Source organism: Lithobates pipiens, unplaced genomic scaffold (genome assembly GCF_037356315.1).
Source record: "Lithobates pipiens isolate NorthernLeopardFrog02 unplaced genomic scaffold, aLitPip1_a1.2 Scaffold_27, whole genome shotgun sequence".
NCBI classification, from domain to species: domain Eukaryota; kingdom Metazoa; phylum Chordata; class Amphibia; order Anura; family Ranidae; genus Lithobates; species Lithobates pipiens.
The window spans coordinates 208831611-208853890 of record NW_027507788.1 but is presented as its reverse complement, the minus strand read 5'-3'; the positions used below and the strand labels follow the sequence as shown (position 1 = coordinate 208853890).

General features: G+C 43.4%; 1 protein-coding gene across 13 annotated transcripts in view; it reads right to left on the bottom strand.

Annotated features, from left to right (window-relative positions):
* Positions 1–22280, bottom strand: part of KIF1B (kinesin family member 1B) — a 280308-nt gene that overhangs the window by 113170 nt on the left and 144858 nt on the right. For 7 of the 13 annotated variants that reach the window (XM_077458175.1, XM_077458170.1, XM_077458177.1 and 4 more), the window contains 5 exons: positions 19072–19150; positions 18793–18935; positions 8857–8990; positions 2409–2488; positions 116–191 (listed from right to left, as the gene is read on the bottom strand). In XM_077458175.1, the coding sequence (XP_077314301.1) occupies positions 116–191; positions 2409–2488; positions 8857–8990; positions 18793–18935; positions 19072–19150 (512 nt within the window). Of the gene's footprint in view, positions 1–115; positions 192–2408; positions 2489–8856; positions 9102–14801; positions 14838–18792; positions 18936–19071; positions 19151–22280 lie in introns of all 13 variants that reach the window. The other 6 variants (XM_077458165.1, XM_077458166.1, XM_077458172.1 and 3 more) reach the window with 2 other exon arrangements.

Sequence of the window (22280 nt, the reverse complement as noted above, 5' to 3'; positions counted from 1 at the left end):
ACAAAAGCATCCCCAACCTACCTCTAGACAAACAAACCGGCCATGGACTCTTTATTTCAACATTCTGCATCACCTACTTGACTCAAGTTTTTCCATAATGAACCGGGAACCTTACCTTTTTCGGAGAGAAGACACCCAATGTTCCTCCATCCTCTCGTATGGCCACACCCATCTCTGCCAATAACGCTTCCCTGAAATAATAATAAAAAAAAACATAAGTATCAAAGTATGTGGAAACTGCAATGCTTCCTGTAATAGCTGCCGTAATGTATTCATTACTATATATGCTCCAACATGGAGACTCTCTTAGACTAAAGTTAGCATCGCACCACACAGAGAAGCCATGATGAGGCACTGCGGCTTCCACATATATCTGCCAATGTTGTGCAACTAAAACCTTTTTTTTAATGCAAAGTGCTAGACCGTGTAATTTTTAATTTTTTTTGCTGTTTAGCTGGTAAGTGTGCAGGGAAATGCACTTTATTCTGTTTGCAATGTGCAAAGCTCTCAAATGTGCACCTCACTCTTAAAGGTAGTTAAAAATGAGTTGGAGAGCCAATGTATTTTGGAAGGCTGATGAAGGAAGCATGGCTTGCTTCCAAAACGCGTTCCCATTGGCTCTCACGGCAGACGGACTGACAGCTCCTCTCTACACTCCCGCTGGTGATACAAACTTTGGACGGATATCCGCACACTGGACAGGCGGTCCCCAGCTATACGGGGCAGCTCGATGCCTCTGGAAAGATCTCAGGCTGATCTCGTTCCCCCTATACAGCTTTCCTTCTTCTTATAACGAATAAAGACCATAGCTCCCGTTTCACAATTGGCCTTCCCATCCACTGCAAACTGTCATCATCCCCCACCACTCCCGCTTGTGAGTGTCATTGCTGTTTATATCGTTTTTTTAGCTTTTAATAAATTGTGCTACACGATGCCTGCTTGGCACTTTTTTTCCCTTCCATCTGGCATTTCAGATTGTGGATTCCCAATCCACTTCTAAAGGCAGCCTTGCAAGCATCTATGGCGTTAGCCAGTCTTTTTATTAATATTTATTCCTATACATCCGGGAATAACACACTTTTTTTGTGCTGTCTAGCGGTGGTGGGAAATAAAATACATTTTGTTTGCTCTGTGCAAAGGCCTTCTATGTGCACCTTGCACCTAAAGTTACTTATAAATAGGGGTGGTTGTCATTTTGGTATATGCCTGGCCCATATACCCTGTCCTTCCAGGTATGCAGATCCCGTGATTCACTTCCCTTCCTCACACAAGGTAGCGCTGGTGCTCGGTGCTGAGCCACTCAGACACTCAGCACTAACACAAGGGGACAAGAAGAAAGTCCTAAACCCTGTGTAAGCTTCAAATTCTGACTTTTGCTCTCACCCAGGGATAACCCCCTTTACTTCCAGCAGCTGAAAAGAAGGAAACTGCAGCTAGGGAGAGTTAAGTAAATTGGACATTTTTCCTAAGCTGGGTACATGGGGACAGAAAAATGGCAGAAAATGGACTGTTCGGCAGAAACAGGATGACTTTCGGCTTGTGTGTACAGCTGTCTGTTCTACAGAAGCTGGTTTTATGACCTGCTCCTGTTGAACAGGCATGCTGGAAAACCAGCATCCGACCAGCAGTGGTAGCCAATGGCTGTGAGCGCTGATCAGTGTGTTCCCCCAGGGGGGGCGGGGGGGGGGGGTAGAAGGGCATTGGGGGGTCAAAACACAAAGGCACAGCGGGGGTAGATCGCTGCACCAACACTGCTTATGTTAGCATGGAGATCTTTTTTTTTCTTTTTCATTCAGCCCGCTGGTTTTAACGAGAATAAAAACATTTAGTGTGTACCCAGCCTTAGCATAATTTCCAAAGCTGCAGAAGCCAACAATTGACCAGTAATACAGACAGATGTTGTGCGAGAGACATCATCATGATAAGTAAGGGGATTCTGCTGCTAAACTCTCTAAAATCAATGTAGTAACAGAGGTTCATCTCTGAGCTGCATAAAGAATATAACAATTTACATTGCTTAAAGCTGTTTTGCATTCTGGTATATATATGTAGGGGCCATATCTTGGGTTTTAGCTATGCTGATATCAGCATGCTTTGTGGTTGCGAGGGTACAAAAGCTCCCTGAGCATGCAATATATGGCAGGTATTTTCATAAAAAAGATGCATGCATCGATGTCTCCATTGATAGTCTGTAAAGGATTTCTATTGGCAAAGTCACTTTAATAAGGCAGTGGTCACGCTAATAAAACTACAGATGATGTGCAAAGTGCACCAGCCCAAAGCAACCAATGACACTTTCAATGTCACATCAGATAAGGATGATTTTGGTTGGTTCTTCAGAGCTGTTGCACAAAGCCCATGGCTCTTGGCCCTAATTAATGAACAGTAAGTGATTTGTCATGTCGTACCTTTCCATGCGGATAGCTTCTGTTTTTCGAAGTTTTTCCTCCCAGGTTTCGTTGAGCTCGGCGATAATTTTCTCAGATTCCTGAAAGTTAAAAAAATTAATGAGGAAAATTTCAGCAAGAAATTTGTTTTGCACAAGCCATCAAATTGAACCAAGCTGTCAGAATGCACCTGTGTAATCGATGGGGAACAGAGAGTGCAGTGACTTAGCACTATTGAATTGCAAAACACAATAGAATAATTCTAATCTCAATGTAAACAGCAAGAAAGATGTATTACTACATGAAACCTTACCATGTAGAAACTTTTTAAACAGTGGAAAAGGTTAGCACTTAAGAGCATTACCAAGAAAGTTTTGCTGGGCGGAGTGGGGCAAGAAATGGACTCTTGTTGGGAGTCCATTCCTTACCCCCTCCATGGAGATGAGGATTTTTCATCCAGGTTACTTGTATCAACTGCACCCCGGAGTTTAGTCAGGGAGCTCCTTACAAATGTACTTGCCAGGAATAATTACCCTGCTTGATTGTTAGAGATCCATTGATTTCTCCCTAAGTTTGGCCTGTTTGTACTTTTCTGTTATATCACTAGGTGATCGGGTACTCGTGGTACTAGATATGAGAAGGGCAACGCAAGGTCGGAATTTGGGTATACGGAGCATCTCAGACAATGGGCAGGGGTTTTCTTGAATCCCTTGCCCTGCTGGGAAATCCTATATATTAGGGTGGAGTCAGGTGATCTGTGGTCTGTGCCACCAGGATGGCTGTCTGGGTGGACATGTGTTGTAATGCCCGGGCTGCTATGTCGGCGACTGGGTCTACCCCGGGCACATCTGGCTGCTAGGCTGTCCGAGGGCCTATCCAGAAGTAGAAGAAATACCTTATACAGCCCATTTCCTGTTTCTTGTCTGGTCATTAGCCTAGGCTTATGACATCATTCACAGCTCCCTCTCTCACTCTCGTGAGTTTACCAGAAAGGGAGGGGGGTGAGTCATAAGAGGGCCAATGAAATCTGCAGGGCTGCAGGTGTGCCTCTGTGTGTCTGTGTAAATCCAGGAAGTGAACAGGCAGCAGCTTCAGCTGCCCACAGTTAAAATGGCTGCAGCCAGACTCAGAGGAGGGAGATTTCTGCAGAATATTTGGCAAGTACAGAACCACAGTATATATAATATAATATGCACAGTGGTTGGGTAGGGAAGCTTCAGAATGGCAACAATGTTTTTATTACAAATTATGTGAGCAGACTGCAGTTCCTCTTTAAGCATATGGATTTTTTTTGTTTTTTATTTTTAATAATTTTGCAAAGATTTCAAAATTCTTTCATGTTGTCATTATGGCCTATTGTTTGTAGAATTTTGAGGAAAATATTTAATTTAATTTATTTTGAAATAGCGCTGTAAAATAACAAAATGTGGAAAAAGTGAAGCACTGTGAACTCTTTCCGGATGCACTGTAAATAAAAAAAATTCATAAAGGTTACCGATGTATCATTAATTTGGAGGATTACATTCTAGACGATTAGTGGGATCATGTTTTATGTCAATGTTATATAGTATATATTTTAAATGCTTTCATTAATATATAATACCTATAATAGATTTTACATCTTATGTAACATTTCAGCCCCCGATGAAGGGGGCAGAGTATAGCCCCAGAAACGTGTTGTCTTTTTAAAAGTATTGTTGTATCTGGACTTAAGTATTACAGTGCAGAGCTTCAATTCCACTCACTCATAAATTAATAAATGTCATTTTTTATTAGAGCTGCCTGGGATTCAGCTTTAAAACTGCAGAGACTATGAGGTTGCAGTAAACAACATAAAGATTAGAGAGACTATAAATCTCCCACAAGATGAAATTTGTCTTCATTTTTCTGCAAGTTCATTACTGGCTTTCTATGGAAATCAACTTGTTTTTGTGTGTTCTGGCTCTTTAATCCTGATGCTGAAGTTCCTGTTTATGTCAGGCAGTGTGGTGGCGTGATTGTAGTGCTGTGGAAACGGTCAAAAGAATAGGCCTATTCTTTGCCTTCTGCATACAAATGTAATGTGCTGCAGCCTGAGCCTCTTATAGGCTGCATACAATAGCATGACTGTCCAGACATAAAGACTGCGCACTGTCTGCATTGTACCAAGGCTGGGTGGGGGAGACGGGAGGGCAAGGACGGGGGTCACCGTCAGCACCCTCTTCTCCTAAAATGTCCGTTTCTACTTAACAGCTAAATATGCAGTTGAAGCTTACGTAAAGGAACTGTTTTATAGTATAGTAACTCCACTGTCTGAATTTCTATGACCCCCCCCCCCAAAGACCCTTCTGTGATGTAAGGTTTCTCCTGAGTGTGATCAAGGTGGGTATGAACAGGGAAAAGAAGATCTTCTCATAAAAAAAAAAAAAAGAAGGGGTGGTGAGCCCTTAAGTGTTAAGTGTGAAGGAGGGTGGGGAGGTAGATACTGCACCATGTTCTTCCACTGAACACCAACCTGTTAGGATAAAAATATGGAAGGCCTGCAGAGAGTCCATAGGTCAACTAAAGTCTAAAGCAGTGGTTGTCAACTTATAGACTAAAGAGGATCTTAAAATGTGGACCCTTACATCACTAAAGGGCCACACGTTATGTTCAATATATGTAATGCTTGAGAGGACTGTCAGAGACTACAGACCTAATAGGAGAATATGAGGGTCAGAGAGTGAGGACAGGATACATTGTTGGCTGAGGATATGCTGCAGAAGATAATACAAAACTGGGAAGATGTTACATGAGGCTGGTAGAGATCAATGCCCTAATCAATGTTCCGACTACAGACTGCTGAATTCTGAGGGCCTCAGGTTGGGGACCAGGGATGTAAAGGCTCATTGACGTGGGATTAATTAGCACAATCTATTACAGCCATACTGGTGATCTCTCCAGCTCGCTGGGCCATTACATCAACCAATCTAGTAGATGTCTCTACTATCTCTTGGCACTCTATAATTCGATCTTCCAATAGGGCCAACCTCTCCGGGATCAACTCACTGTGAATAATTCATGTTATTTTAAGTTTGGAGAGCTGCCGTATAAAGAGCCATTGATCCGGCATATTATGGAATAGATGGTTGGATACCAATTACTTCATGATCTTTGACTCGCTGGCCAGCATATATTCGTAACATATGCCGCCTCTATTGCAACCTGGGACTTTCCTTCTGGTCTATTATATATATATATATATATATATATATATATATATATATATATATATATATATATATAAATTCAATTTGGAAAGAGTAGGAAAGCGTTATAACCCCCGTCAGTTTTTTGCCATCTGTGTCTCAACACAGATTTCCCTTCACATCCTGTCTGGTAGACTTAAGAGGATGCAAGGCGATACCTCTCTATTGTGAGGCAGATCCTCTTAGGATGGGTTCACATATGTGCGAATTGGTTGAGGGCATCTAATTCACATGACATGCAAGTGTGACTGGCTCTCAACGGACCTGGTTCACACATGTCCGGGGTGGCTGCAGTCTGGATTCCAAAAGGGTCCTGTGCGTGTTTGGGTACGGTTCACGTGCAAAATTCAGGCAAAAATTCAGACCTAAACTGGTGAACAGGAACGCACTGGACCCTGGGCTGCAAACCACAGCCGGACATATGTGAACCTGGCCTTAGACAGCTGTCAAAAATAAACTGTCTCCATTGAAAGTTTTCCTCTCCATTTCTGTTCTGGTGGCACTGGTGACAGACTCACCTGGGATGGAGGCTTTTGTAGGGGACTGAATGCTAGCCTTCTGCATACCGACTATGGGCCGTGGCATTTGAGGGAGCTACAAGCATTTAAGAAGATATTCTGTTATGCAATGCAAAAGGACATTATTAAGGAGGCCATGATGGTCTCTGCCAGCTCGGGACTCAGTGGACAGATGTCAGTAAAAGGAATGCTGATTAATGAGATCTGGAAAGCCTGAGTCTTTCACCCAATAGTTAATTGTGCTCATTAACACACCTTTGTCTCCTAGCAAACTATTGGGGGATGTGTTTATACTTATGTGTATTGTAAGTTGTAAGTGAGGAGATGGCAAGTCTATCCTGAAAGGTCATATCTCCAAGTCATCAAGTCTGGGTAAATGATTAGATAACTAGCTCATGTTAATTTATGTTTCTGGTTACAGGTGTATTGTTAGAGTAATATGAGCAGGAGGGGGGAACCTCCTCTTCAACTGTATACAAGACTGTATTCTTGTTCTAATAAACAGTCCATGTTCAGCAACCAAACGAGTATTGTCTTATTTTCTGGTTATCAGCGGTTGGAATATCTGATACCTATATTCAGACTGGGAGGAAGCAGTATATGACGAAAGCACTCAAGCAGAGTGTGGGATGTTTCGTTACAGGACTAAACTCTTGTATGGGACACAGCAATATCACACAGACAGGTGGATGGCTGAGGAGGTTTGTAGTGGGGTGGGCAGAACTTGATGTGCAACTGAGAAACTAGTATGCTATCAGGTCATCCTTGCTTTTGACTGACAGTACATGGCAGTGGGCAAACAAGGAGTTGGATAGGTGGTGCCTGATGGGGAGACTAGTTCTGCGTCAAGTCTGCCTCGAATACAGCTCGTCATTGACCAAATATGGGCATTGCCATATTTGAGTAATTTAAATTGGCTAGAATCCCCCAGCCCATTTGTTTACATTCAGCCTCCATGAATGGATTCTCCAGGACGGCAGCTGAATGGGACTGGTAATGAGTCATTGGATGCTAGGATTCCAGCATTCGCTGGTGTCCTAGCAACCATGAAACCTGTGTGGAAAGCACATGACTGAGGCCCAGGTGGAGTCGGGCTGAAACGTCTTTCACTTAGGCTTCTGTTTGCTGTGCTGCGTTTGGGCTGCGTTTGGGCTTTCCTTTACAATAAAGTGTATTCAGTCCGGGCAGGCTCCTATCTTGTTGGTAGCCTCATAGCGAGAGTCACCGGCGATAGCAGGATCGGGGACCTGGAGCGTTGCCCAAAGCTTCTTGTTTAGGTCACTGTGCTGGAAGCTACCACATTTATGATGGCTTCTGAGCACAAAATGGCCCACTCTGAGCACAGGCATCTCTGTTCGCTCAGAGTTGGTCTTAATTACTGAAAGTTTCCTAATATCCAACTGGGTGGTAATTTTTTATACCTGACACAGCTATAGTAACAGGTTCCTAAAGTGTCAGAAGGACTAAGTAAAATTTGTTGCACGTGTGGGTACTTTTATTGAGATGGTCACAAATGCTTGTCTGAAACACCTCTTCCTTCTTATAGTAGCATAAAGGAACACTTTGATTCAGTTCAAATACAGCAAATATGTTAACCTATCGCTCCTGATCCTTTTTCCAGCATTCTGGGTTTGGTTGCGGCATTCTCCTTGTCTGCCAGTCCACCTGCAAGGTGATTAATGTGGCCGGTCTCTGGGTGGAGGCCAAACCTGATTGAAGCCAGCCAAACCTGCATTCTCATGCTTGTGATATTGTGTTTGTAACACAATTTCCACACTCCCTGTATATTTTCCCAGCTCGGCTAGATTATTCCCTGTGTATGACCTCGGATTATATAACGGCTATTCTCTAAACTCTACCTGCCTTTTACCTGGATTGTCATTGTACCACTCTGCCTGTCTGCCAACCGCAAGTACCCATTTGCTTTGCTCAGTTTGTGCCTGCCCTGGTGTGGTAGCCAGGCACTATAGTAAAGTGTATAAGTCCTGGGGGCAACTGAGTACTGGTCTGGCCTTATTGTCTTATGGTAAAGTGGGCTGCTATAGGTGAAGAACACAGTAGCCAGCTATAGTGTTTGACCACCTGCGTTTGGGATAAGCGTGACACTGGCCCTATAGACCTAACATAAAAAAACTAAACTTGATATATACAATCTAGCCATACACATTTTTCTATACATACTCATTTATGTTTCTTACCCCTCTCGCTACAATTGTAACTCTATTACTTTGATGTCTACAGTAGATTGACAATGTCTTTATTTTGATTTACACCAAAGGATATTGCTATACTATAGTTAATTTCTCTTATTTGTACATAGTTGTATTTTGTACAATGAATATTGATGTATATGGTTTTCATTTATCAATAAAACGTTGAGGGAAAAAAATAAAAAATGCTTGTCTGAATAGGGCGGAGGTAGTTTCAAAGGGATCTACCACTATAAAAGTTTTGTAAATGCTCTTTTGAATTCCCCAGATTGCATGTGTCTAAAATAAAAATGCATACCTAATGTATAACTGCAGCCCAAGCATTTTTTGAGTGAGGAAGAGTAATTAGGGAAATTTTTCATCATTTCCTGTTAAGACTCAAAGACAGAAAAAGAACTCTATCCAAAACAAATATTTAGCAGGGCCTTTCTGCTGATGAGAAATGGCATCTGACACCTACAGACAAGCTTCAGAATCTCCATTATGAATCACAGATAACAGCAAATAATGTTACCTTAAGGCGTTCAATGGCTTCCTCTCCTCCTGGTGTGGACATAATCCTCTCCTGGATACTCGTCACGGAGTTCAAGCCCACCTGGCTACTGAGAGAGCAGGATGAGGGGGAAGAGGCCAGCGAGCCCATGGAGGCTGTGGAGAAATGCCCAGGTCGTTGATTTTCATTGGCTAGCAAGTATTTATTCTTAAGGTTCTGGTTGTCGTTGATATCTGACAAAGGAAGGCACGCCACAGAAGGGAGAGCTGGAGAGAAAGGGAAGCCGGGGGTGGAGTGGAAGAGGAACAAGGAAGGAAGGAGAAGGAAACCGCAGTGAGATAGGACAGAACGCTAACCCAATGTCACACCACGCAAAATGGCCGCCAAGAAAGGGCAATCAAAGCAGGAAGATGAAACAGAAACATAGAATAAGGATAGTGATCGAGGAAGGGGCCACGTTTATCAAATTGCTTGAAAAAAAGAACAATTCCTACTACCCACGGCAAACAGATTTTCCCTTTAAAAAGATAATCTGGTTGCTATGGGAAAGTACTGCTTCTTTGTCAAACACTTTAATAAATGTTTTAAAATGAGGCCTCATTTGTCAATGTGTCTAAAAGAAGATCATGTTGTGTTGAGACAAAGATAAAGGCTGTCATAGAGGAGTTCTACCTCTGAAAACGCTAGTTGCCTCTGAAAACGCTAGTTGCCTAGCTGTCATAATCATCTATTTGCTTTACTACTTTGAGCCTTTAAGCTTGGGACAAGCTTGAAGCCAAGTCTTCGAACTTGACAAAAAACTCAAAGTACTCAAGCCAGGAGGCCATATCAACAGCCAGGCAACTAGCATTTTAATGGCAGCCTCCATTATTCTCTTATAAAAGGTTCACTTTAAAGATGCTTGCAGATATGTGGTAGTCTCACTATATGCCCAATGACTATAACCTACTCTATATGGCCAAAAGTCTATGGACACTTGACCATGACACCTATATAAGCTTGTTGGACATCTCATTCGAAAACCAAGGGCATTGAAATTGAGTTGGCACCCTGCTGCGGCCATAACAGCCACCACTCTTCTGGAAAGGCTTTGCACAAGATTATGGAGTGTGGCTGTGGGAATTTAAATAGATTTGCGCTCACCTTTATGGCTGTAGAAGCCTCCATTCTTTTGGAAAGGCCTTTTACAAGATTCTGGAGTGTCTGTGTGGAAATTTGTGCCCATTCAGCCAAAAGAGAATTTGTGGGGTCAGGTACTAAGATTTGAAGACCTGACCTGCAATCAGCACTCCAATTCATCTCAAAAGTCTTCAATAGGACACTGAGGTCAGGCCACTTGAGTTCCTCCATATCAAAAATATAAAACCTATTCTTTATGGAGCTGGCTTTGTGCACAGGGGCCAAGTAATGCTGGAACTGAAAAGGGCCTTACCCAAACTGTTAGCCATAAAGTTGGAGGAGCACAATTTTCTATAACGCCATTGCATGCTGCAACATTAACGGCTCCTTCATGAAAAATACCCGGACTTTTTGACCATATGGTAGGTGTGAGGGTTGTGAGTCCAAAACATTTGCCAAGGTATGTACCTTCAGACACGGACAGCCAAAGCTCATTGGGGGTTATAGTGATTGGACACTTTTCCTGATGTCTACTGTTTTCCCTCTAATGGTCTGGTGCTGGATCTGTCCACAGGAGAACCTTCTCTCCCTCTTCATAGAAGAATATACTAACAGTCACCTGAGGAGACTGTGGATGTGTACTTATGCAATGGCTTGGCACAGTTGCCTAAAGGCATGCTCTTTCACTTTTATCCAGTGTTTTATGTCAACTTTTTCACTGTTGGTTAAAAAAAAATAAGCCTTGCAGGTTGCTCTGGGACTTTAAAGAAAGTTCTGTCAGACACTTTGAGAAATGAGGGTCATGCTGCTGCTATGAAGACGGCTCTCAGATCAATCAATGATCGTGCAGCAATTTATCTGCTCTGATATATCAATAACTCAGGACAGATGTACATCAAACCACATGACGGCAGCCAAGGAAAAAGGAGACGGAGCAGGGCAAACCTCTACCACAAAGTATATGACTTTTATTCAAAACATAATATTACTTGCAAAAAACATTGGCATTGTGTCAAATAGTCATGACTACCTGTCATCGCCCAGTTATAACTGTCAGGGTGTAGGGGGATAAGATTTCAAGTGGGAACTAGAACTAGGGGGAACATTTACAGGCAGTCATGGGTATCGACCCAACACAAGATTCCAAGAGATTATTAGACAACCCTCTTTCTAGGATTTTTAAAGATAAAATACTCTAACAAGTGTACTCTTTGAACGGATAATGTACCAGCAGAAGAATAACTGTTTGGATAAAAACACAAATACGAGAGCAAAAAAGGGAAAAAGGCAATAAGAAGCTGCAGAGCAAAGGAAAATAATAAATTTCAAGGCAATATGGAGCACAGCCAAGGAGGAAGAGATTAATGCAGCCACACCTCCAGTCCTTGCAAATGAATTCCAGAAATTCAGCTACATTATAAAAACTGCAGGTATACCATGGGTTAAGACTAACAAGGTGCGTGTCTTGTAGACTTATCTCTATTATTCACATCTGGCAGCTTTTTTGTGCTCCAGGAAGATAACTTCTGGAGCTCCAACCCTGCTCACTGTGGTCTCAGTTCCTACAAGAGCAGAGTTGTTGAAACTGATATGCCAGCACCCTCCCTGCCTTCTGCCCATTTACAGAAGCCTTTGTATTACAAAGACTTCTGTGAATGGGCAGCAGAGGGGAGGGGCTGGCATAGCTGCTGTGTGTGCTTTTCTCCTCTCACAGCCGCAGTGTGTCCTCTGGGACAGTAATAGAGATAAGTCCCAGACTAAATTCATAGTGTGCCTGCACTTTTTACAAAGTTGCTGAATTCCTGGAATTCAGCATTAAGGTATCTGACTGGCGCCTATTATGATCACAAGATAAAAAACCTGGTGCGGAACCTGAAAGCTTAACATGCATATCCTGCCCAGCAGAGCCATTGTTACCCCCAAAGAAGTTTCCAGCAAACGCAGAAGCAGATAGGACTTCTGAAAAGCTAGAAAATCCCAGACAGAACCCATTCACTTTGATTCTCATCTTTCTCTGCTGTTGACTTTCAGATGCTGTGAATAAGAAGCAAATTTAGCAAAACATGGGGCTCAACTAAACCAGGATTGTATGGTCTAAGTAGATTTATGGTGATCATTTATCTTTCTATATTTTTTTGATCATTTATCATCTAATGATCATTTAAGCAGCCGGTAGTCTGTTGGATAGGGAATCTCTAGTGTGTCCAGCTAGGATACATTAGAAGGTACCAAAACTGCACAGTTTCGTGTGTCCATCCAATCCTGAGGTTTATACATCTCCGCTGGAAAGGAAAGCCTGGTTGGTGTCCTAACCTTTTCACATTTAAAGTGGAACTGAAGTAGAGAAATAAAAAAATTGCAAACAGACAGGATTTTTTATTGCAAAAGAGTCATGCAATAAAATACCTTGATTTCCCATTTAAAAAAAGTATATGTGCTGCAGGAATTAAAGTGATTTTAAGGGTTCTTTTTCTTAAAAATAAAAAACATATCATACTTACCTCTGCTGTGCAGCTGGTTTGGCACAGAGTGGCCCTGAACCTAGTCTTCTGGGGTCCCCCAGCGGCTCTCGTGGCTCCTCCCCACCTCAGATAACCCCCTAGGAGAAGCGCTCTCCAGAGGGGGCTACCTAGCAAGCACGCTCCCGAGTCCAGGATTTGGCGTCCATAGCCGCAGATTGTATGACTCGGACCTGCCCCTCCGGCACCCTCATAACTGGATTTGATTGACAGCAGCTGGAGCCAATTCCTGCGCTGCTATCAATCTATCCAATCAAGAGCCGAGAACCCCGGGCAGAGACTGCGCGTCCCTGCCGGGTCAAGTTTCAGGGCTCAGGTAAATAAAACAGGGGGGCCTGGGGGGCCGGTCACTGCCAGGTGTTTTTTTCACATTAGGTTTACAACTCCTTTAATTATAAGTGAATCTGCATTTAAAGTTTTTTCTTAGTCCCATTAATACCTGGTGATCCTGCAAGGGAAGTCAGCCTAATACACCTTCTTGTGATAGGGTGACAACGATGCTGCACTGCTGCAGAATTCAGCGCAGAGTTGTCGCTCTCATCTAGGCTGTGCCTGTGTTTCGTCAAATTAGGCCACCTGTCACATTTTGTAACAAAAGTGACGTTCCGTCATGGCCATCTTGCTACACCCCACACTCGTCCACAAGTAAGGATGAGGGTGTAAGCGGACATCTCTTTACACCCAAAAGAGTCATATATTTCACACTTATTTGTAAAAGTAAACTCAGCTTATATAGTGAAATACAGCATCTAAAAATCTGTCTGACTGTTTAGACATTGAATTTTAAAAGCGGTGGCGAGCCTGCTGATCTCACAGGTTTTCTATTATGACAAAACATCGCTGCTTTAAAAAAAAATCAACATCAAAACAGTCTTACCGATTTAAAACATTGAATTTCACTATATAAGCTGAGTTTATTGTTAAAAATAAGAGTGAAATGCAAGACTCCGGTGGGTGTAACAAGATGTCCGCTTGCCGCCTTCTCACTGTACCCTTACTGTGGACAAGTGTGTGGTGTAGCAGGATGGCGGCTGCGGAGCGTCCCCTGTTGCAGGGGGTGTGGCTATCAAGCATTGTTATTGCTGATGCACAAGCCTGTAGCTTGTTATTCAGCCCTTGGCCACACCCAGTCCTGCCCACTTCTCTCTGGATTGGCTGCACTGGCTCTGTTGCTGAATCCCTCCCATTGTGAGCTGCAGTGTCTGGGAGGGGAAGTGAGTGAGACACAAATAAAGGATGATTTGGCTCAGTCAGGAAAGCCTTGTGCATCACATAGTAACAAGATTTAATAACTGTATTTGGGACTCGTTTAGGCTGGGTTCACACCAGAGCGATGCGGGAACGCCGCGAATCCGCAGCATTTTCCCGCATCGCATGCCTCCCGCCGGCAGTTCACACTGCCCTATGCGGACTGCTGGAAGTGTCAATGAAATCTTAATGACACCCCCAGATCAGTCTGCATATCGCAGTGCGATCTGCAAACTCGGACAGGAATCAGATCGCATGGTGTGAACACCCATGCGATCCGATTCTGCTGCGGACCAAAAAAAGGGTCATGTGCGAGTTTGCGGCGGGTGCGATGCAAATTCAGCCATACTATCTGTATGGCTGAACTCGCATCGCTACAGAGATCAGATGTGATTTGCACTGCAGTGCGGTGCGAATCACATCCGGGTCTCCCACCCGCAGCGGTGTGAACCCAGCCTTAGACCGCGTGGTCATCAACCCTGTCCTCAGGGCCCACTAACAGGCCAGGTTTGCAAGATAACTGAAATACATCACAGGTGATATCATTTGCTGCTCAATGATTGCAGTATTCTAGTCTGCATGTCCCCCAAGGTAATACATAAAACCTGGCCTATTAGTGGGCCCTGAGGACAGGGTTGATGACCACTGGTTTAGACTGTCATACAGGAGTCTGTAGATCAGTGGTCCTCAACTCCTGTCCTCAGGACCCACTAACAGGCCAGGTTTTATGTATTACCTTGGGGAGATGCAGACTAGAATACTGCAATCACTGAGCAGCAAATTATCTCCCCTGTGATGTCTTTCAATTATCTTGCAAACCTGGCCTGTTAGTGGGCCCTGAGGACAGGAGTTGAGAACCACTGGTTTAGATGTACTTTAAGAAAAAGCTATCAGAATAAGCCTATTGGTATTCTTTAAGAAACGGCAAATCCACAACAGCATCTGAAGAAGCTATTTTTTTTACTACTCTTAGTCATGTCACAGTTCTGTCTGGGATTTACACGGGCCCTAAGCTGACATGCAGGACCCCGGCTCAAGCTGTGAGGCTGACAAGATAAAGGTTATCACGGATATACACACATTTCACTCCAGGAAAATTCTCCTCAATAGAATCAACTGACGGAAGGCAAAAGAAGGAGAGACACAAAGACGGTTGAAGGTTTAGTATCGGCAAACACTTCCTGATCTGATAAAAAAATAATTCTCAGTCCTAAGGAAAGAGTCAGGCCAACTGCTACAGGGGGGTTCTGGGTATCTTGTGGGATACATCTGTCGTTTTTGTGTAAAGTTTTTAAATAAGGGCTGTAAAAGCCCAATATGATAACACTTCAGACTTCCAAAGGTTAACATCACAGTCAGATTTTGGGAAAAGGGATAAACTACACAGGTCTATATACTCTACAGCAGGGATATGCAATTAGCGGACCTCCAGCTGTTGCAGAACTACAAGTCCCATGAGGCATAGCAAGACTGACAGCCACAAGCATGACTCCCCGAGTCAGAGGCATGATGGGAGTTGTAGTTTTGCAACAGCTGGAGGTCCGCTAATTGCATATCCCTGCTCTACAGGGTAATTTAACCACTTGGTGGTTGCCTCATCTTCAGCCCACTGCAATGTGTTGTAAATGATCTGACTGCCAACAAGAGGTAAACTGCAACTATAAACTACTCAAAATAATACATTTAGCTGCTATCACAAGTGAGTGTAAAGCCGGCCATAGACTGTTCAAATCTTGGCCAATTCATCAGAAACTAGACAAGGTTCAAACCGTGTATGGACAGGCTGAATGTACCCAAGTTGATCGATCAGTCAACTTGGGTACAGCAAGCCTGACAGATTTTACCTGTGATTATTGCAGTCGGCTGTTATAGCCGCTAGCAATAATCTCTGTCTTTATCTGGCAGGGATGGCTTTCCCCGCCAGAAGAATACAATGGCTCGGAGGAAAGGAATCCCCTTGTCAGCACTGTCTGCGACCTGTGGTTGCAGGAAAGAAATTTGCTCCCCATATGGCTGGCCTAACATATGTAAATAAAAACACAATCTCTTCATTACATTTTCTTTAAATTAGAAAACCCTAACTGCTCTCGCACATACACTGTTGATAGGATAGCATGAAATTTGTAGCTATAGCTAAAGGGATGTTTTGTTTTAGTCAGACAACTTTATTGCCCCTTGGCAAGCGTTCAATGCCCTCCATGGATTCGTTTCCATCTGTACTCTCTTGCTGCACATGCTCTGTGGCAGAGCGACAAGAGCTGTAACAACTCACAGAACCCACTTAAAAGGAACACACAAGCCAGCAAAAGATGGAGCGATTTTTTTTTTTTTTTAATGCAACCCAAAAAATCACTTAATTCCCCATCAACATAGTTCAGGTTGATGGAGGGAATCCCTTCCGCTGAGCCTTTGTGTTCTGTTTGGGGGAGCCACCCCCGCCGGGAGAACAGTGTGATTACTGCTACCTGATACTTGCTAGCAATAATCGCATGTAAAATCTGACAGGCTGGTTGTACCAAAGTTGAACGATCAACTTGGGTACATTCAGCCTGCCCATAAATGGGTCGAATCTGGGACGGTCCCTGCTGAACTGGCAGAGATTCGAAACGTCTATGGTCGGCTTAAAGGATAAATTGTGTGCGTATTGAAAAACCACATACTAGCTATAGTTAAGCCAACAAAATAAAAATCCATATCGCTGACTGCTCTAAAGTAAGCATTAGCATTTAAAAATAAAAAATAAAAATATTCTAGGAGATACATGAAGTTTTAGGCAGTTGTGAATAACTGCTGTACATCAAGAATGCTTTAAGAAATAGAAGTGTCAGTTAATTAAATCCAAAGCAAAATAATATTTGGTGTGACCACCCCTGGGCTTCAAAACAACGGCAATTCTTCTAGATACACTTTGCACACAGTTTTTGAAGGAACTCGTCAGGTAGGTTGTTCCAAACACCTTGGCGGACTAACCACAGATCATTTGTAGATGTTGGCTGCCTCAAATCCTTCTGTCTTTTCATGTAATCCCAGACAGACTCCATGATGTTGATTGAGATCAGGGCTCTGTGGGGGTCAAAACGTCACTTCCAGGACTCCTTGTTCTTCTTTACAATGAACATGGTTCTTAAAGTGGTAGTAAACTCTGCTCTACCACTTGTACCTACAGGCAAGCCTATAATAAGACTTACCTGTAGGTACTGTGAATATCTCCTAAACTTGCACAGTATAGGAGATATTCAGAGTCCATGCAGCAGGTGACGTCACTGGCGCATGTGCTCTGAAGGTCCAGCATACAGTAGCGGAGGACGCAAACCCAGAAGGAAGAGTGGAGGGGAAGATGTCAGTCCTCCTCTCAGCAGTGACAGCGCGGTGCTTGAAGACTTTGTTCCAAGTTAAGTCTCTTATAATGTGTTAGTACGCGATGCATACTAGCACATTATGACATTGCCTTACATGAGATTTCTTTTTTTGCATCAACTGCGGCTTATTACCACTGTAATTACGATTGGCTATGTGTTTGGGGTCGTTGTCCTGATGCAGAATAAATTTGGGGCCAATCACACGCCTCTCTAATGGTATGGCATGATGGATAATTATCTGACTATTTCTCAGCATTAAGGATCATGGGCGGCCCATCCATTAAGGGCGCATGGGCGCCGCCCCCCAGCCATGTGTCTGGCCCCCATGCAGGACACCGGATGCATGGATTCCAATGGGGGGGGGGTTTGAAGCACCTGATTAGAGCCTGCAGCTCTAATAGGCGTCAAAAAAGGGTGGGCTCGGGGGAACAAGCCTACCGAGGTGTGTTACAATAGCAAATGAATATTCGCTATTGTAACACTGATCCTCCTCCCAGCCAATCAGGAAGGGGGTCGTAATGGAGGAGAGGACACAGGAGCCACTGCCCGCCACCTAGATGGGGTAAGTGTCGGACTGTACAGCAGATACCGGGGGGAGGGGTGAAGGTGCCCCCCCAAAAAAAGAAAAACAGCAGCCGCCACTGTTGAAAACATGTTTGATCCTGACCAAATCTCCAACTCCATTTGCAGAAATGCAGCCCCAAACTTGCAAGGAACTTCCACCATGCGTCACTGTTGCCTGCAGGCACTCATCATTTTACTGCATTCCTTCACCAATAAACTGCCCCCTGCTACATCCAAATATTTAACATTGTGACTCATCAGTCCAGAGCACCTGCTGTAATTTTTCTGCACCCAGTTCCTATGTTTTCCTTCATATTTGAATCATTTCGTCTTGTTTCCATGTTGGAGGTATGGCTTTTTAGCTGCAATGCGTTCATGAAGAGCTTGATTAATTCAAAAGACTTTGATGAATTGAACTGATGCTGGTTTGAAGCCAAAGGGTAGTCACACCAAATATTGATTTGATTTTTCTTCTGTTCACTAACTTTGCATTTTGTAAATTGATAAAAAATAAACAATTAAAATACATGTGTTTTAATATATTTTCTTACTTTACAGATTCTCCCCTAGGGGAGACCGGATGAGGACGGACCGCAGTGTCCGTTGTCACCCTATCCGATGACGGATGGAAAAGTAGGTTTTTCCTCCGTCACACTTTTTTTGGATCGGAGCGGGTCGGATGTCAGCGGACATGTCACAGCTGACATCCGACGCTCCATAGACCTCTATGGAGCATCAGTTCAGGTCCGCCTGAAAAACTGACAGGCGGATCTGAATGGATCGGTAGTGTGAAAGAAAAAAAAGGCAACTATGGATGATTTAACTTTCTTTGAAAACAAAGGACTATATAAAGCTTTTACAAAGAAGCCTAACAATGTAATCTTCACAACTATTAAACAACCACATCAAAGCACCTGGACACACCCCAAGAGGACTTCAGAGGTTAAGGAGAGCCACCCATTCCCCACTCCTCCCCTCCCTTGATTATCCTGAGAGCACTTTGTTCTAATTTCACCTGTCTGTCCATTAATCTCGTTGAAGAAACGTAAAAAAAAAAAAAAACATCAAATAAAACCACCTCGAGATCATAGAGGTAGAGTGGCAAAGCACTATGTCAAATACAGTCACCTGAAAAAAGTGCAACTTACTGTCGATGATATCGCCCAGGCCCTGTGCCCGCAACAGTTCCCTCAAACGTGATACTTCATCCTTAAGCTCACGTACCAGTTTAGCGTTGGGATCTTCATTGATAATAGCATTACATTTGATCTGTTTAGCACGATCTGCATATCTGAAGGAGGGCAACAAACAAGTTCAAATCAAGCATGCAAGTAAAAAAAAAAAAAAACCTTAAATGAATAAGTCTGGGTACAGAAACATTAAAAGTATATACAATCTTGCATATATATTTCAGGTCAGTTTGTCACCTTAGTGTACTGAGTGTTTCATCGTAGTTGATATCGGCTGGACTCAGAGCGGCCACCATAGCAGTACGGGAATTTCCACCTGAAACAAAAAGCTTAGTGACTATGGAGTTCTCACGGCTTGCTCATGCCTAGAAGAATTTATTTACTCTCTTCCCCTGCGATATACCATCATGTACTCCACTACCTTCCATAGAGGAGAATCCAAGAAAAAAAACACCTGTGACTAGGCTTTGATCAAAGCATACATTCCCTTAGGTCAGTGGTTCTCAACCCTGTCCTTATTTACCCCCAACAGGCCACGTTTGCAGGTAGTCCTTTAGGCTACTTTCACACGGAGGCGCTTTACAGGCGCTACAGTGCTAAAAAATAGTGCCTGCATAGCGCCTGTTAAAAGACTCTTCTGTCTCTCCAGTGTGAAAGCCCAAGTGCTTTCACACTCGAGCGGAGCGCTTGCAAGACGCTAAAAAAGTCCTGCAAGCAGCATCTTTGCAGTGCTGTAGGAGCAGTGTATACACTGCTCCTAAAGCGCCCCTGCCCACTGAAATCAATGGGGCAGCACCAGCAAAGCGCCGCTGTATCGGCGATTTGCGGGCGGTTTTAACCCTTTTTTAGCCGCTATCAGGGGTTAAAAGCGCCCCGCTAGCATCCGCCTGCCCCAGTGTGAAAGTAGCCTTATCTTGCACAGGTGCTTTAAATCAGAGTCAATGGCTTAGTGTTTTTGACAGCTATTTTACCTAAGCAACATTCCCAACACATGGCCTGTTGGGGGTACTTGAGGACAGGGTTGAGAACCACTGCCTTAGGGGGCCTCCACACAGACAGCCACCATCGAGAATAAGTAGATTCTTGATGGAAGAGTTATGCACTGCATGCACACGGTGTATGAGAACAGCCTCAGATAGCATGGAATTGAGCTGCAAATTTGAAAATGACTTGCTAAGCTATTGCTAGACTTGACAGGCTTCACAAGTTTGTTGCACAATTGCAGCAAGTCCACATTGCATGACTCCAGATCAACTTTCTTTGCAAACATTCTGCAAGTCTGCTACAAGTTCTGGTTCAGTTATGTTGTGCAATAGTCATCCCACCACATGGGGTCACTGTGACTTGCAGAGCTCTTGCTGTAGACTCACCACGGCAACTTTGCTCCTGCTAGAGACTTTCCACGCAAATTTGCAACAAATTAGAAAAGTGTCAACTAGAACTTGCGCTTCCAGCACTCTTAAAAGTGTACAAATTGCCAGTGAAAACGTGCAGCAAGTTAACAAGATTTATAATTCAACACTGCCACAAATCTGTAGCAAGCTATCCTTGCTGTTTGGGGTTGGCGGTTACTCGTAGAAATCAATGGGCAGCGCCGGCCCTCAGGCGCCTGTGTAAATGTAGCCTTATTCATGGGACATACAGCTGCTATAAAAAAATATAACTGGATTTTAAATTGACGGCATCTGTCCGCACTAGGGTGAGCTGCTCCCTCTCTGTAGGTTCTGGTGAGCACTGTCACGGGGACAGAAAGTGATGAGAAATACAAAAAAAAAAAAAATTACAGTACGTTTTATGCAAATCTTGACTTTGTTGGCTCGCTCTACCACCTCTCAAGACTATTTTGGACCTTAATTGCAATTACAGACCTAACCTGAACGTCTAATGCTTTCAACTGTTTTGGTGACAACAGAGAATATTACCTCACTTTAGTAAGATATTCTTCCAAATCCTGTTGTGCCTTTGGGACAGGAAGTGAAGAAAAATATCCCCAATAGAAAACACAAAGCAAAGAAAAAAAAACCCGAGCAGGATTCAACTATTCTCTGTTCTAATGATGGAGAACCTTGGCACCCCAGATGTTTTGGAACTATATTTCCCATGATGCTCAACTACAATGCAAAGTGTAAGAGCACCATGGGAAATGTAGTTCCAAAACATATGGGGTGCCAAGGTTCTCCATCACTGCTATTCTATTCAAACCTAACAAAAAAAGTTTTAGCTTTAGATACGTTCATGTTATTAAAGTGGTTGTACACCCTGTACAACCACTTTTACCTACAGGTAAGCCTATATTAAGGCTTACCTGTAGGTGCTTGAAATATCTCCTAAACCTGCACGGTTTAGGAGATATTTACGAAAGGCCCAAGCGCCGATGCCATCAGCGCATGCGCACTTTAGAAAGGGCACATTGTGCGGTTTCTAATAGGGGTCATGCCGTGACTGGCGGTGCATGCACGGAAGTGATGTCACGAGACTCCGGCCAGTCAGTGCCTGAGTTTGCAGCCCGGGAAAGAAGATGGGTGAAGATGGACACTCTCCCTACTAGTAGGGACAACAGAGACATCATGGGCTTCAGTTTCAGATGAAGCCTATGACACATAATAGGCTACTATGCAATGCATAGTAGTAGCCTATTATGCTTTACCTTTGCAGGGAAATTAAGAGGCAGTATAACCCACCAGGGTTTACTTCCTCTTTAATATGACATTGATCACCAGAAATAAACTCTTTAAATAGAGGCTTCCAATCACAATAAAGGTCCAAAATTGAATCGTGAGAGGGGGTAAAGCCAGAATAAAGATTTGTATATACAGTTGTGCTCATAAGTTTACATACCCTGGCAGAATTTATGATTTCTTGTCCATCTTTCAGAGAATATGAATGATAACACAAAAACGTTTCTTTCACTCATGGTTAGTGTTTGGCTGAAGACATTTATTTTGAATCAACTGTGTTTACTCTTTTTAAAACATAATCGCAACAGAAACTACCCAAAAGACCCTGATCAAAAGTTTACATACCCCAGTTCTTAATACTGTGTTTTGCCCCCTTTAACATCAATGACAGCTTGAAGTCTTTTGTGGTATTTGTGGATGAGGCTCTTTATCTTCTCAGATGGTAAAGCTGCCCATTCCTCTTGGAAAAAAGCCTCCAGTTCCTGTAAATTCTTGGGCTGTCTTGCATGAACTGCACGTTTGAGATCTTCCCAGAGTAGCTCAATTGAGGTCAGGAGACTGAGATGGCCACTCCAGAACCTTCACTTTATTCTGCTGTAGCCAATGACAGGTCGACTTGGCCTTGTGTTTTGGATCATTGCCATGTTGGAATGTCCAAGTACATCCCATGCGCAGCTTCCTGGCTGATGAATGAAAATGTTCCTCCAGTATGTTTTGATAACATACTGCATGCCAATAATTTTTACCAAATTCCCTGTGCCTTTGTAG